The 16341-nt window shown below is 42.6% G+C and overlaps 1 protein-coding gene across 1 annotated transcript in view; it reads left to right on the plus strand.

Annotated features, from left to right (window-relative positions):
* Nucleotides 1–15415, plus strand: part of LOC124470116 (neuroligin-3-like) — a 241297-nt gene extending 225882 nt beyond the window's left edge. Inside the window, exons 5-6 of the mRNA XM_047023866.1 lie at nucleotides 14476–14573; nucleotides 14720–15415. Of these exons, the coding sequence (XP_046879822.1) occupies nucleotides 14476–14573; nucleotides 14720–15415 (794 nt within the window). The remainder of the gene's footprint in view (nucleotides 1–14475; nucleotides 14574–14719) is intronic.
* The last annotated feature ends 926 nt before the right edge of the window (nucleotides 15416–16341 follow it).

Below are 16341 nucleotides of genomic sequence, written 5' to 3' on the forward strand. Positions count from 1 at the left end.
CTTCTGTTGTTCCTCTCTACAAATAGATTGATGGTGAGCTGGAGGCGTTAGTCTATTTATGTAGGAGAGGAATCAGAAAACATATTCAAGGTGTTGTCTCATCTAATGGGATTAGGTTTACACTGCGGTGACATAAAGATACACACTGATAACACACAGATAACCCTCCAACAACTCATTACGCCTAGTAAGGGTGTGTCTGCATATGCGTAAAGTGTCATTAAAATGATCTAGTAGCTTGTGTGTGTTTGTGACATAGTGTGTCATTGGTCAGGGTTCTGACTAATGAGCAGAGGGAGAGGGAGTGCAGATCAGCAGACCAGCAGTAGTTCTAACAGGAGCTGCAGTAGTTCTAGCAGGAGCAGCAAGAACAGCAGTGGTTCTAACAGGAGCACCAGGAGCAGCAGTTGTCCTAGCAGGCTCGGCAGGAGCAGCAGTAGTTCTAACAGGTGCAGCAGTAGTCCTACCAGGAGCAGCAGGAGCAGCAGTAGTTCTAACAGAAACAGCAGGAGCAGCTGTAGTTCTAACAGGAGCAGCAGTAGTTCTAACAGAAACAGCAGGAGCAGCAGTAGTTCTAACAGGAGCAGCAGTAGTCCTAACAGGAGCAGCAGTACCAGCAGTAGTCATAACAGGAGGAGCAGTGGTTCTAGCGAGAGCATCAGTGGTTCTTAGTTCTCAGAAGTATTAGTGCCACATGCATTGGTGTAAAAAGAGAAAATTGTTGGAGAAAGCATTCTATTGGCTGGGGGAGCAGGGAGAGAGGAGATTAGGTGTGTGTGCAAGCTTGTGTCCTAGATAGATCAGTAAACTGAGGGGTACTGGGATGATGCTGAGTGAGAGGGTGTGCAGACACAGACAGGCCTGGAGTGATGTGTGTGTATTTGTGTGCATGTGTGTGTTTGTGCATGTACAGTGCCCTCCAAAAGTATTGGAACAGTGAGGCCAATTCCTTTATTTTTGCTGTAGACTGAAAACATTTGGGCTTGACATCAAACGATGAATGTGAAACTAGAGATCAACGTTTCAGCTTTTATTTCCAGGTATTTACATCAGGATCTGATGCACAAATTAGAAAATATCACCTTTTTGTTCGAACCCACCCATTTGTCACGTGAGCAAAAGTATTGGAACATGTGACTGACAGGTGTGTTTTGTTGCCCAGGTGTGTCCTATTACATACATTATTCAATCAATAAATACCACTGAATGTCTACACTCAGGTTCAGATTGGGTAAGATAGGTTTTGTCTATGCAGACTGTATTCAGAGGTGAAAACAACATGAAAACCAGAGCGCTGTCTTTGGGTGAAAAACAAGCAATTGTGAGTCTTAGAGAAGATGGAAAATCAATCAGAGCCATTGCAGAAACATTGGCCATAGCCAGTACAACCATTTGGAATGTCCTGAAGAAGAAGAAAACTACTGGTGTACTAAGTAACAGACGTCGAACAGGTAGACCAAGGAAAACATCAGCAGTTGATGACAGAAACATTGTGAGAGCTGTAAAGAAAGACCCTAAAACAACTGTTAGTGAGATCAGCAACAACCTCCAGATGGCAGGAGTGAAGGTATCACTATCTACTGTTCGCAGAAGACTTCATGAACAAAAGTACAAGGGCTACACCAGAAGATGCAAACCACTCATTAGCAAGAAGAATAGGAAGGCCAGGCTGGAAATTGCCAAAAAGTACAGAGATGAACCTCAAAAATTCTGGGACAAAGTTTTATGGACTGATGAGACAAAGATTAACTTTTACCAAAATGATGGAAAGGCTAAAGTTTGGAGAAAGAAAGGAACTGCTCATGATCCCAAACACACAAGCTCATCTGTGAAACACGGTGGAGGTAATGTCATGGCTTGGACTTGCATGGCTTCTTCTGGGACGGGCTCATTAATCTTCATTGAGGATGTAACACATGATGGCAGCAGCAAAATGACCTCGGAAGTCTACAGAAACATTTTGTCTGCCAATTTAAGGAAAGATGCAACCAAACTGATTGGCAGAGCCTTCATCATGCAGCAAGATAACGACCCAAAACACACTGCCAAAACAACAAAGGAGTTCATCAGGGGCAAGAAATGGAAGGTATTAGACTGGCCAAGTCAATCTCCAGACTTAAACCCTATAGAGCATGCATTTTAACTGCTTAAGAGGAGACTGAAGGGAGGAACCCCACAAAACAAACAACAACTGAAAGAGGCTGCAGTGAAAGCCTGGGAAAGCATCAAAAAGGAAGAATGTAAAAGTTTGGTGACGTCAATGGGTCACAGACTTGCTGCAGTTATTGAAAGCAAAGGATTTGCAACTAAATATTAAGTCTTATTCACTTAAATATGTTTTAAGTATATCTGTTCCAATACTTTTGCTCACATGACAAATGGGTGGATTCAAACAAAATGTGATATTTTCTTAGTTGTGCATCAGATCCTGATGTAAATACCTGGAAATAAAAGCTGAAACGTTGATCTCTGGTCTCACGTTCATTATTTGATGTCAAGCCCAAATGTTTTCAGTCTACAGCAAAAATAAAGGAATTTGCCTCACTGTTCCAATACTTTTGGAGGGCACTGTATGTGTATGTTGTCTCATAGGGCTTACTGGAATGTGTGTATTGATCAGGGGACGTCAGGGTGTGATTAGTCTGAGATATCACACTCTCTGGTCTGAGATGCACATCAATCCTGGGTCCAGGTCTCACACTGTTGATAGAGTATGTTTTAGACTTATGTCCCATTGAGGAGAGGAGAGAGAAGAAGAAAGGAGGGGAGGAAAGGACATCGGATGAGGAAAGAAGAGAAGCCTTTGGGATAGGAAAGGAGATACGTTGAGGGAGACAAGGCATTCTGTTTTATGATCATCCATTGCACTTAATCACTCGAATACTTCATCACTCACACACACACACACATACCCCTTCCCCCGACCGCCTGCCTTTATATGCCATCTTCCAGTGCGTCCACACAGCCTCAGGGATAGCAGGAAGTGTAAGATATTCCTTAGCGATCGTGCCATCGTCTCCGCGGCGACCACTTGCCCTTTCAAATCGCAGTATGATCGATTTGAAGTTTACATTTACATTTTACATTTAGTCATTTAGCAGACGCTCTTATCCAGAGCTGTATAAGAACCCATGGCACCATAACTACACCAGGGATGACATGAAGGAGAGAGGGGGAGAAAGACAGAAACAAAAATATAGTGGAAGAGCACAGGTTAACTGAAGGGGATACCCACTAAAAAAGGAGAGATCATGGGTCATGTTTATCGAGTGAGTCCAGCTGAGTGCTGTACTGGAAACTAGTGGTCCGTAAGGGCATTGCGTGGAAGCAAGTGGTGGGATGTGGTGTGATTGGTTGTTCTTGGGTATAAAGGATTCTTCCTTTCCTGCTCTGGCTTGTCCTACTCCTTCTCCTTCCTTACCTCTTGCTTTCTCTCTGATTTACAATAATCATGATAGAGTATGGTTAGGGTAAGAGTTAACCTTAATTTTTTTATATATTTGCCTTGTAATTGATTTAATTCATTTGGAATATTATTAAATGTATATTTTAATTTAACATTACTTTCACCATTCTTGCTCTGATTTATCCCAAAGAGTCAAATAACTGTATTTATATTGGTATTTGCAGTATTTGGTTAATGTTCATACACTGTTCAGTTTCCCCTCTTCCTTCAAACATAGGGGAAATCTGTTTTGGTTGTTTGGCCAATATTACTGTAAACCCCCTACAGTGACACACTCCAACTGACATCAGGCTCTGGGTTGCACCAGCATTTAGATGGCTTGGCAGAATATCTGTCCTCAACAAGCTTAGGATAGTTTCCTTCCTCAACAAAATCTAAGTGGAATCTTCTTTCTCAGTGTTTCATTTGTCATTGTCTTAGTCTGAGCATGCTAGCCTATTTTGCAAGCTAGCCTATGATGGCTGGGGATCTAAAGAGTCATGCTGTGTCAGGCAGGCGAGGACTGAGTCTGTTCTGAGGGCCTTTCTATAGAATTCACACAAGTAAATGCCAAGCATAGATTACTTGACTGAGGGCTTCTGCTGTTTTGTGTTAGTGTTTGTGTGTGTGTGTATGTGTGGAGAATGGCTGAAATATCTGCTGCACCCTCAGGAAGGGGATTGGGCTGTGTGTGTGTACGTCAATTTATGTGTGTGCATTTATGTGTGCAGAATTAGAACCGTAGTGGTTGTCATGCTCCAAGGTCGCCCTATTCTATCAACAGTAAATTACCTGTGACCTGCTCGACCAATGAGGCCCGCGCCTCATTTCGACGGCTCTGTGTTTAACGGCCATCTAGAGAGGGGCAGCCCAGTCAGGGTCGGCCGACCGCAGCCTCCCGCTCACACAGTCACACATACACACACACCCGCGCCGGGTGCCACTTACATTGGAGCAGAGGAGAGCCAAGGGGGGTAGTGGGGGGGGGGGTGATGACTGATTAGCCCGGAGCTCCAGTCATAATTCAGGCTGACCTCAATCTGCCAGCGGAGTGAGCCAGTGATGGATCGTCTCTGTGCCGAGGTGTCAGCCCAGACTGACGGACAGGCGCATATCTGTTGCCTTTACAAAGCTAAACATGCCAGGTACAAAGGACTGACACTCCAATAGGGGGAGATAGAAGGAGAGGAATATGGCATGGCCTTTCTCTGTGCGCATGTTTGTGTGACTGTGTGTGTATTATTTGTGTGTGTATTGCTCTATGGAACCTGGGGGGTATTCCAAGTAGCGGGTTTAATGAAAACTTTGAGTTGTTTAACCCTGAAAAGAGGCATACTCCGAGTTCCGCGTTCCAGAAAGAGAGGTAACGAAACCTTTTGGTAAGTTTCCATGGTAACTTACTCATTGAAACTAACCTGCTCGATAGCAGGTTATCCATGCCAAACTCTGGTTTCAACCGATCCGCCCCCACTTTCTTAGCCTGATAGCGTTGGCAGACACGGCATATCATTTCCTGGTTCAGCCGAGCGATCTCGAACAAAAATGTATTCGCTTAGTTATACGCCGGGAGACGATTTTAAGACTGCGGTTTGATGTACTTTAATTCCCTGATAAATACCTAAGTTAACGTCACTGTTTCCTGTCACAATCTGTAATTTGTGGATTTGCACTCAGAATTGACCAAATACCTTTTGCCACTGAAATAAAGAAAAATAATTGAAATTATATTTGGTCTTCTTTATTGCCTACAAATAGAAATCCAACAATGAGCCAATTTCTATCGGCTATTGTTCCTACAATTTACATGATTCATATGATTCCTACAATTTACATGATGTAGGCTACAGTCCTGTAGCTGTTATTTCAGCAAATCTATTTCAACATTGTTGGGGGTCGATATATTGGCCAAACAACTGAAACTAATTCCCCTATGGTTTGAAGGAAGATGGGAAACTGAACAGTGTATTAACATTAACCAAATAATGCCAATACCAATGGAATTACAGTTATTTGACTCTTTGGGTTAAATCAGAGCAAGAATGGTCAAATGAAGGTTAAATAATATAATCATTTTATCATATTGCAAATGAATGCAATCAATTAAGTTAACTCTTATGCCTACTCTACCATGATTATTGTAAACCAGAGATAGAAAGCATGAGGTGAGGTAGAAGGAGTAGGCCTAGGCCAAGCCAGAGCTGAGGAGAAGGTCTCAGGAGATCAAGAATCCACAGAACAATGCTTCACAATTCCTTTTATACCCAAGAACAACTACAATCACACCAGAATCTTGACCCTTACTTATCAACATGTCTAGCAATGCTACAGTAAGTTACAAAGATGTGAGAGCCATCAAGTTGAGACTCCATCCAGTAACTCCATATTTTACCATATGAGAGGTGGGGGCAGGTAGATAGCCTTACAAGATCAGCCTTTATTCTTCTGCCCGATGTACAACATCTCTTGGTCAAAATAGAAAATTCAGCAAATTCAACAATTAATATTAATGTAGGTTATTGTTCCTACAATTAACATCACCTGTGACCATGCCCCCTCCCGTAACTGGTGTTCCAGTAAATCTTTTTGGAGATTAGCCTTTATTCTTCTACCTTAAGTAGGGCTAAACCATCTCTTGGTCAGTTTTTGGCACTTTCTTCACGAGTTGCAATTTGTACAACTCATTTACTTGTAACTGGGTATACATGAGATTACATGAGATTACATTAGCTACATTTCACAGTTCCACATGCAAAATTCACTTGCCATTAAATGAACATCTCACTGTATACAACATCTATGCTCTGTTCAACAGGATCAGAATGTGCAAATCGTTTTTTGAATATTAATTATTCTCACAATGTCAGTGTAACTGACAATTCCGTACAAGCCTGTAAATAAAAGTAAATGTTGAGAAACGTCACTAAGGTGACGTCGAGGCTACAATCACAAGCGTATAGCCTAAGCAAAATGCGTTACCGGTTCGTAGTATGTTTTTACATTTAATAAAACATTGAACACTTTCTCCTGTAATATTAACAAACAGTGGGGTTAAATGTTCAATTTATGGACTGGCTATTGCCTTCAAATGTATGCCTTGACTCGGCAGCAATTGTCTCCCACACCACTATGCTGCTACAGCCGTGTTGCTTTTTTCCTGGAATATGTGCTCGACTATAAACACGAAATACAACTTTTATCTGAAGTTTGGTGGAGTATGCAACGTTTTTTTCGTCGTGTGCCATGGTGGATCCTAGAATCGGAGCTCCATTGATGTTGGCTTTCAATAGTTCTCATGCCCGCGCTTAACTCTGAGTTGACGTACTCCGAGTTGAGTTAACAAATTCATATCAGCTTTTCTGGAACCGAATTTTCAGAGTTTCCCATGTTAGACTAACTCAACTCAGAGTTCAGGGCTAATCTTGGAGTTTGTTAAACCCGCTACCTGGAATACGGTTTTAACAAACTCTGAGATTAACCCCTGAACTCTGAGTTACGGTCAATCTGACCATATGTTCTGGAAAAAAAGCAACACAGCTGTAGCAGCGTAGGCTTTAGCTACAATTGGCGTCGGAAACAATTGCTGAGTCAATGCATTTAATATTTGAATGCAATAGCCAGTCCATACATTTAACCCCACTGTCCATTAATATTACAGGAGAAAAAATGGTGGACTTAATAAAACAGCATGTTCAATGTTATATTAGGCTACATATAAAAACATACTACGAACAGGTAATGCATATTTTGCTTATAGGCTACGCTTGGGATTGTAGCCTCGACGTCACCATGGTTTTAATCATATTCGACATGATACAAAGTTTAAATATCAATCGGTGCCCATTTCAACTTGTAGTAGCAGTTTCCCTCAGCTCTAGCTTGTCCTACTCTTTCTTCCTCACTCTTGCTTTCTATCTCTGGTTTACAGTCATAATCTTGGTAGAGTAGGCATAAGAGTTAACCTTCATTGATATCATTCATTTGCAATATGATAAAAATTATTCAACCTTAATTTGACCGTTCTTGCTCTGATTTATACTCAAAAATCTAAATAGTCAAATAACTGTAATTCCATTGGTATTGGCATTATTTGGTTAATGCTAAATACACTGTTCAGTTTCCCATCTTCCTTCAAACCATAGGGGAATTACTTTCGGTTGTTTGGCCAATATTGACCCCCTACAATGTTGAAATAGATTTGCTAAAACACCAGTTTCAGGATGGTACATCATGTAAATTGTAGGAATCATATGAATCATGTAAATTGTAGGAACAATAGCCGATAGAAATAGGCTGGGCTCCTCATTGTGATTTCTATTTGTAGGCAATGAAGAAGACTAAATACAATTTAAATTTGTATTTATTTCAGTGCTCAAAAGCATTTGGTCAATTCTGAGTGCATGTCCACGGCATGTAACACTAGCGACGAAGGCCCAAGGGCTGAGAATGTTGCTAAAATAAATTACAGATTGTGACGGGAAATGGTAACGTTAACTTAGGTATTCATTAGGGAATTAAAGCACATCAAATCGCAATTTTAAAATCGTCTCCCAGCGTATAACTAAGCAAATAAATAAAAAATCGAGATCGCTCGGCTGAACCAGGAAATGATATGCCGTGTCTGCCAAAGCTATCGAGCTCTTAAAGTGGGAGGGGATCGGTAGAAATGCAGAGTTTGGCATGGAAAACCTGCTAGCGAGCAGGTTAGTTTCACAGAGTAAGTTACCATGGAAACTTACCAAAAGGTTTCGTTACCTCTCTTTCTGGAACGTGGAACTCGGAGTATGCCTCTTTTCAGGGTTAAACAACTCAAAGTTTTCACTAAACCCGCTACCTGGAATACCCCCCTGGAGTGTGCGTTACAGATCAGTAAGTCAGTTAACGTTTTAATCCAGTACATTTACATTTAATCATTTAGCAGACGCTCTTATCCAGAGCGACTTACAGTAACTACAGGGACATTCCCCCCGAGGCAAGTAGGGTGAAGTACCTTGCCCAAGGACACGTCATTTTGCACGGCCGGGAATTGAACCAGCGACCTTCTGATTACTAGCCCGATTCCCTAACCGCTCAGCCACCTGACTCCCATCAGGTGACTCCCGTCAGTAGATGCTCTACAGTGAAATAACTGTGTTGCAATTTGTTTTTCCTTCCACGATGATCCATTTCATTTGTCAATCTATTAATCATTGGGTGCGTACAACTCCACAATTCAGTGCTACATAGTTAATAGTCTTTTTCATGTGTTTAGACAACAAATTAAATACGATTATCTAAGACTTTAAGATAAATCAAATGCAGTAAATACTTACAAAAAGGTATCTGATCTTGCGATCTGATTTGATCCTGTTTTATTTCAACCTGTCTGGATAAGGGAGGCTATGTGCCTGCTTTGCTGTACCTTTACTGAGATTACTAACACCTCCAGAGGTCTGTGGATCTTTGTGTCTATGGCTCTGTGTGTCTGTAGCCCTGGACATGCTGTTGGTGGACCTGGGAATATGGTCTGTGGCTCTGGAGGGTGGGTCTATATCTATTAAACAAGTATGTATGTAGAGATTGTGTCTGTATATCTGGATAGTGTGTAATGTGCAAATTATATGCCATATTAATATGGGAAATTATATTTCCCATATTGTAAAAGTTGTATTGTAAAAGTGGTAGTTGATTGATGTAACTACCATTAATTGTGTGGATAAAGTCTTCAGCTTATTAGATTTGAATTGCTTTGCCTGAATAATGAACACATTTCAAATCAAACAATTGTTTAAAATTAATTAATGTTATGCATAAGCTTCATGGTCTTGGTCTCTGCATCCAGCTAGCTATCTGGGTCCGATATAGACAGAGGTGCCGCATGCATGACCAGCAGTGAGCTTCCTTCCCGTGGCACCACCATCTCCTCTGACGCATCTGTGGGGAAAGACGAGTTCAGAATCAGAAACAGAGAGTAACCTTTTACTTGTGAATGTTTTTAAATGTGCATTCCTGGTAATTATTTATATGATCATTCACTTACCAATTAGAAGACTGGAATGGTCCCATCGGCTTGTGCAGTGGGTGCATTGCCCTTATCGTTTGCTAGTTCTCGATCATGCTGCCCAGCAATGTTTCCTTTGTAATATCCAAGTGGTATTCATTACACATTGGATTTTTTAAATAACTGTTAAAGGGGTCATTGGTTGCAAAACTGATTTTACCTTGTCATAGTTGAATAACGACTCTGTTCTGTGGGTAAAATGGACAAACAGTGAACCTCTAAGTCCCTTGACACCTCTAGTTTAGTTGCGCGCTACTCTGTGTATTTCCATGGGAATTACAAAGGAGAAAGTTAGTGAGTTTTTAAAGGATATTGAAAATGGATCATCGTAAATGCAGTGTTCCAGGCTATACAGGGAATGCTGACACTTCCTAAGGAACCAAACACTCGACGGGCTGTGATGTTTGTCTATGAGAAGATCCCTGTGCAGTTCGACCCTCAATTACACATTTGCTCGAACCATTTAACCGTGGACGGTTTTGAAAACCAGTGGAACAATGTAAAGCAGGATTTGCTATGAAGTTGTTGCTGAAAAGAGGTGCTGTTCCAACCTTATGTTCATCGCAACCGCAAGCTGTTGATGTTGTCGCTAACAGTTATTAGCAATGCTAACGTATTCTGCCTGTATCTAGCATCGGTAGAATGTGTGATGATTTAGCTGGTTTATTGGCAATTGGGCCGACGTTCTTTCATGTTCCTGACTGTGTTTCATTCAAATAAATAACCCGTGTTGTCATGTAAATCTACAATTCAAGATGCATGTTTGTCCAGATCTATTTTTCAGCAAGATAACTAGAGCTAACTGAAGCTGAGTTAAATCACGATAGTTTGTTTACGAAACTGTACTGTAGTTCTAACGTTACCCACTTAAGTCGATCCCGTTTGCTTCAACAACAGAAGTGGAAACGACTAACGTTATAATTTCAAATGATATCCATTCAATCTGTTGAAAACATGGTGTGTAGACATAATAGATTTATTTGTACGTTTTCATTTCAAGTCTCTACCTTGGATGTTTCAGTTAGTGCTGTTGGCCATGTTGTCTTTGCTCCGCAGCTTCACTGAAAACCAACCACTCAGCGCGCAGCTCATCTATATATTCATTAGCATACCGTAAAAGGAGAAAACCTCTTGTTTTTTTCCAGGGCTATTTCACAGGATGCATCAGGGCTCATAGAACAGCACCTGGGCCATTTTCAGCCCAACCAATGTTACCCTAGTCGGAGAATTCTGTTAAATCTGCCTAAGAACGCCTAAACAGCATACCCAAAGTAAATTGAAAGCTGTTCTTGAACCATTTCGAGTACATGCATGTTAAGATGATAGTCTGTCGGAGGATGGGCAAAGGAACGCACCACAATGAAAAAGAGTTGACTTCGTTTATTAGCTATCGAGCTCGGATCACACCATCAGTCCCCAACAGAGTGATAGGCATGAGTGAGAAACATGTCTCTCAGATGGACATTATATGCATGAGCTAGACCATACAAATATAGTAACCACCAAAACATGTCCTTAAACGGTACACATTCCACAACTTAATGCACAGGAAGAACAATACACAGGTGGTTCGGTCATCACTCATCGTTTGTACTATTTTTTGCATGTTGCTCTTTCCAAAGGTGAAAGTGCACATTCTCCTATCTATATGTGTATTGTCCGAGACCTGCTGCGTGACCTCTTGACCACAGCAAGAGACTTAAGCTTCTCTGTACACAGAAAATCTGCATATCAATGCATATAAATGGTCCCTTTTGAAAAGTGACACTGAAGTTATTTTCCCTGTTGTCAGGACCCTGTAAGTCCTACTGGTGTTGAGTAATAGTAGCTTGAACACAAGGAAATTGAAAGTTTCTATCTCCGCCTACATTTTGTTTTGAAAACAGAGGCCTGAAGAGGCCTAGAGGTGGTAGATATTAGCTGGAAGACAGAATTCTAATCAAATTTATTTGTATAGCCCTTTTTACACGCAAGCATGTCATAGAGGGCTTTACATAGGCCCATAGAACTGCCCCTCAACCAACCTAAACCCTCAAGGAAGACAAGGAAAAACTCCCAGAAAACTCCCAACAGGAGAAAAAATTGAAGAAGCCTTGGGAGGAGCAATTCACAGAGGGATCCCCTCCTCCAGAGACGGTTGGTGAGAGAGAGGAGCAGATCACAGGCTAAACATAGGCATACAGTGTCAAGCAAATTGGACCACAGCTTGAAGCCTTACCCAATTCAAGTCAAAAGTCAAACATAATACCACAATATATTCATATTTGACACATGTTTTTATAAGAGTACATCCAGGCGTTTTCTAAAAGGGCCTTTTGGAGACTCCAAAATGACCCTTTGTAACCAAAGTCAAATATTTAGGATAAAAAGGTATTATTTTTCATAATTGTTATCTCTAATGAAAGGTGGTACTTATAACTATCATATATAATAGCTAAATCCCCCGTTAGTATTGCTGAAACACAAAACTGAAGCAAAAATATAGTATAAAGTATAGCCAAATCTCTCCCAGTAGACACATTTCTACCGTCGCACGGTATATACCGTCATACCGCCCAGCCCTAATATGATATATAAACATAGTCAAAGCAACAAGTTGTACTCACCCTAAAAGGTTCAGATTGGTCCAGGTATGCAAACAACCCATCAAAAACTTGATCTGCTTACATTCACAAGGTCCAAAGTATTTAAAGAACAGTGTGAAGTACCCAAAAAAAACAATCAATGACCCCTTTAAGGATGTTAAAGGATGATCACTGTCACCCAGGCACATGTACAGACCACAGGAGTGACAGGGGCCAAACTTAAAAAGAACCCCTAAAGTCTAATGTGACTGTCAGACACATGACAGACATGATATATTGATTTCTGAATACAAATATGTCTGCCTACCAAGAAGAGCCAGCTGAGCCTCGTAAATGTACAGATTTGTTAAGTTCATGTAACTACTGTAGCAAGGTGCTATTGCTGCTGAGCAAAACATTTATTCAAAGCTAACACCACTAAGCTGATGGGTAACTAGTTTTTTATCCAGCGATTTTTTTATAATATCAATTTCAGTTATTAGGGGATGAACTTCAGACAAAAAACAGCAGCAGGGAGGCAAACCAGTATACGTTTCATGTTAGCTAGCTGGTTGTTCATAGGCTGAACAATGAAGTTGCAATAAACTTACCTAGGCAAGGATGATGAATTATCTAGCTAACCAGCCAGTGGGCCATGCATTGAACATAAGAAGACACAAAGTAAGTTTCAAGTTAGGCAAAACCATTTTGAGGGAGACGGGTGTTCTGTTTTTTACTTGGGTGCCAATGAGCCACCCAGAAGACAGGAAGTTAACAATTTATTCAAGAGTGACTCAAGTCACAAACAACCTGAACATAATTTACATAGATGGCATACAGCTCTATAAATGTTTTTGCTCGATTGACCCATTGATGGTCTTTATTCCAATTGTGGTTTAGGACGTATATTATGTTGTCTAAGAAATCACAGATGAAAAGGTAATTTAGGAGAAGAACCCTCATTGTCTGTCCTCCCTTTTGACATCTACTTCATGGCAAACTTTGTGGAATCTCCACAGACGCACCTGAGGTGACATGAAATATATCAAAACCCCGGAATGCTTGCGCCCTGTGCCTGGATCTCTAAAGAGAGTGTGTATATAGAGAGTGTGGCTATGTCTCTGGATAGTGTGTGTTCATCTGTTCATCAGTGGAGAGTGTGTGTGTAGCGTGGCAGCAACATTGGGTTTCAGCAGAGTACCTGCGTACAATGACAACTGCTGTTTATACGGAAGAGAGAAGAGAGAAAGAGGGCGAAGGAGGCAGGGATATAGGGGAGAGGAGGGGTAAGGATAGGGAGGAGAGAAATGGAGAAGGAAAGATGAGGAGTAGAAGAGGGGGGAGAAAAAAGGGATTACAGACAAGGAGGGGTATAGGGAGGTAGGGGAGGATTAAGCTCCAGCCCCCTCTGCCCCCAGGCGTCCATCTTTCATCTCTGGACTGGCCCTCTAATGCTTTCAAGTGGTTGAAATCCTTGACATCTGCTTCCCCTCCCATGGACTTTACACAGGCCATCGTCCACACAGACATGCACATACACACACACACATCCTGCAGAGTCACAGCTACAGGACCTCTATGGGCCAGGGCTTGAGCTGGAGAAGCTGCTGCTCACACACACATACAAACACACAAACATACGCACCCACACATACACACAGACAAGCACACACATACACAAATCCACATGCTTAAAATGTTGTCTAATCGAATCGCAATCTTATAGGTAATAATCTGTCAAAAACAATAATTGTAGTAAGTTTACTACATTCTTTTACAAAGAAATGTAGAATAGTCTAATCCAGTGATGCAGTGCCATGACACACTCTAACGATAATACACTTCAACCATCCTGCCATAGCCCCTCCCCCCAGACCTTCTCTCTAACTGAGTCCCATCTACCTTCAGAGTTTCAGAAACAAGCATCCGTTCTGAACACACACACAAGCATGCTAGAATGAATAGCACTAGTGCAGGAAGAACACACGCTTGGCAGACAATGAGGACATCCCCCATCCCTCCTCTTCATCATCCCCCTTATACCTCCTCTCATCATCCATCACCACTTACTTTTCACTTTTCATACTCTTTCCCCACATCCTCCTCTCCTCTGCAGTCCTCTGTCTTTGTTTCCCCCTTCCATTCCTCCTCTCCCCTTTCTTTACATTCTCTTCCATCCTCTTCTTCTTTCCTATTTTTCCAACTTCTCTCTTTTCTGTGCCTGTCTGTTGGCCACACCATCTGTAGCCATCAGTAGAACAAGCATGATACTATCATGCTCATTTTCTGGAAACAGGTGTGACTGAGTGAGTGTGTCTGTGTGTGTGTATCCAACAACTAGGTTCGTGTTTTTTGTTGTTGTTGCCATTTTGTAAATTCCCATCCCCTCTGACCGCCTCCCCTCTGCTCCCCTTTGTCTGTCCACACAGGACTATTCCACAGGGCCATCATCCAGAGTGGCAGTGCCCTCTCCAGCTGGGCTGTCAACTATCAGCCTGTCAAGTACACACGCTTCCTGGCTGAAAAGGTACTCTTCCTCTCATCTCTTCTAATTGGAGTTCCAGTTCCCATTCGGACTCAGACTGCCTCCCACTGACTCTCTCCCTCTCTCTGTCTGACTTGACTTGGACTGTTTCTGATTCTGACTTTTGTGTGTGAATGTTTGTTTTGCAGGTGGGTTGTAACGTTCTGGACACTCTGGACATGGTGGACTGCCTGAGGAAGAAAAGCTCCAGGGAGCTGGTGGAACAGGACATCCAGCCCGCTCGCTACCACGTAGCCTTCGGACCCGTCATTGACGGTGACGTCATACCCGACGACCCAGAGATCCTAATGGAGCAGGGCGAGTTCCTCAACTACGACATCATGCTGGGCGTCAACCAGGGCGAAGGTTTGAGGTTCGTGGAGAACGTAGTGGACTCTGAGGACGGCGTCTCCGGGAACGACTTTGACTTCTCTGTGTCAGACTTTGTGGACAGCCTGTATGGCTACCCAGAGGGGAAGGACACCCTGAGGGAAACCATTAAGTTCATGTACACGGACTGGGCTGACCGCGACAACCCAGAGACGCGCCGGAAGACCCTGGTGGCCCTGTTCACCGACCACCAGTGGGTGGAGCCGTCAGTGGTGACGGCAGACCTCCATGCACGCTATGGTTCGCCCACCTACTTCTATGCCTTCTACCACCACTGTCAGAGCCTGATGAAGCCTGCCTGGTCAGATGCGGCACACGGCGACGAGGTGCCCTACGTTTTTGGCGCTCCCATGATCGGATCCTCCGACCTGTTCCCCTGCAACTTCTCCAAGAACGACGTCATGCTCAGTGCGGTGGTGATGACCTACTGGACCAACTTTGCCAAGACGGGGTGAGCTCTGGAGTTAATCTCTGCTGTCCTGGTTTTAATGTGTCTTGCAGTGTTAGATCTCTGTCTTGGGTGTGTGTACTAGGCTGGTGAGTACAACATGTATTGGGATTTGGTTTTAGGTTAGTTCAAAGACAAAACGACCTGTTTGTTAGGCTTGGTCTAGGCTTGGCCTCTGTGTGCATATTGGGCTCTTTGTGTTTCCCAAAGCTGTATCTTTCAGAGTCATTTTTGTGTTCCAGGGCAGTACAATGAATAGTAGAGATGGAAAATAGATCTTTGTGTTTTTTTACAGGGGTGTTATTCCAGGGTATTGCTAGATCTGAGATTTATTGAATCTGAGGATGATGAAATGTTCCCCTGTGTGTGTGTGTATACATGCCTTTGTGTGTTCATGCCTGCCTGACTTTGTGTGTGACCGTGTGTGTGTGTGTATGCACGCGCGAGCGTATTTGGAAAATACTATTTGCTCTGAAACACTGAGGCCCAACAAACACTGAGCTCTATCAGGGCTCATATCACACTCTGGCCCACGACACTATTGATCCCTCAGCCTCGGCTCAGTCGATCACTGCCCCTCTCCATGACTGTCCCTCTCCCCCCAGCACACTCTGCCCCTCCCTCACCTCAAGGCAGCCCCATCTCTAGGAGGACTGCTGGTAATGTATTCACTTCTACCAAACTGAAATACCATCAGACAATCCCTGTAACAAGAGGAATATCGATCTAAGAGGAAATGCAACCTAATCTCGGATCGTCGTTTTCCTGCTTCGGCCAAGTTGTATATCATTGGTCCAATCTATCTGTCAGTCACTTGACATTTAGGTACCATGGTGTGGTTAGGTCGTAATGACCCTCTGGACAGAAGATCTCCAGGAGGGGGAGGGAGCTGCCAATGACAGAAACGTCCAGGACTTGTGGTTGTGCATGGTT

This window comes from Hypomesus transpacificus, chromosome 1 (genome assembly GCF_021917145.1).
Source record: "Hypomesus transpacificus isolate Combined female chromosome 1, fHypTra1, whole genome shotgun sequence".
Taxonomy (NCBI): domain Eukaryota; kingdom Metazoa; phylum Chordata; class Actinopteri; order Osmeriformes; family Osmeridae; genus Hypomesus; species Hypomesus transpacificus.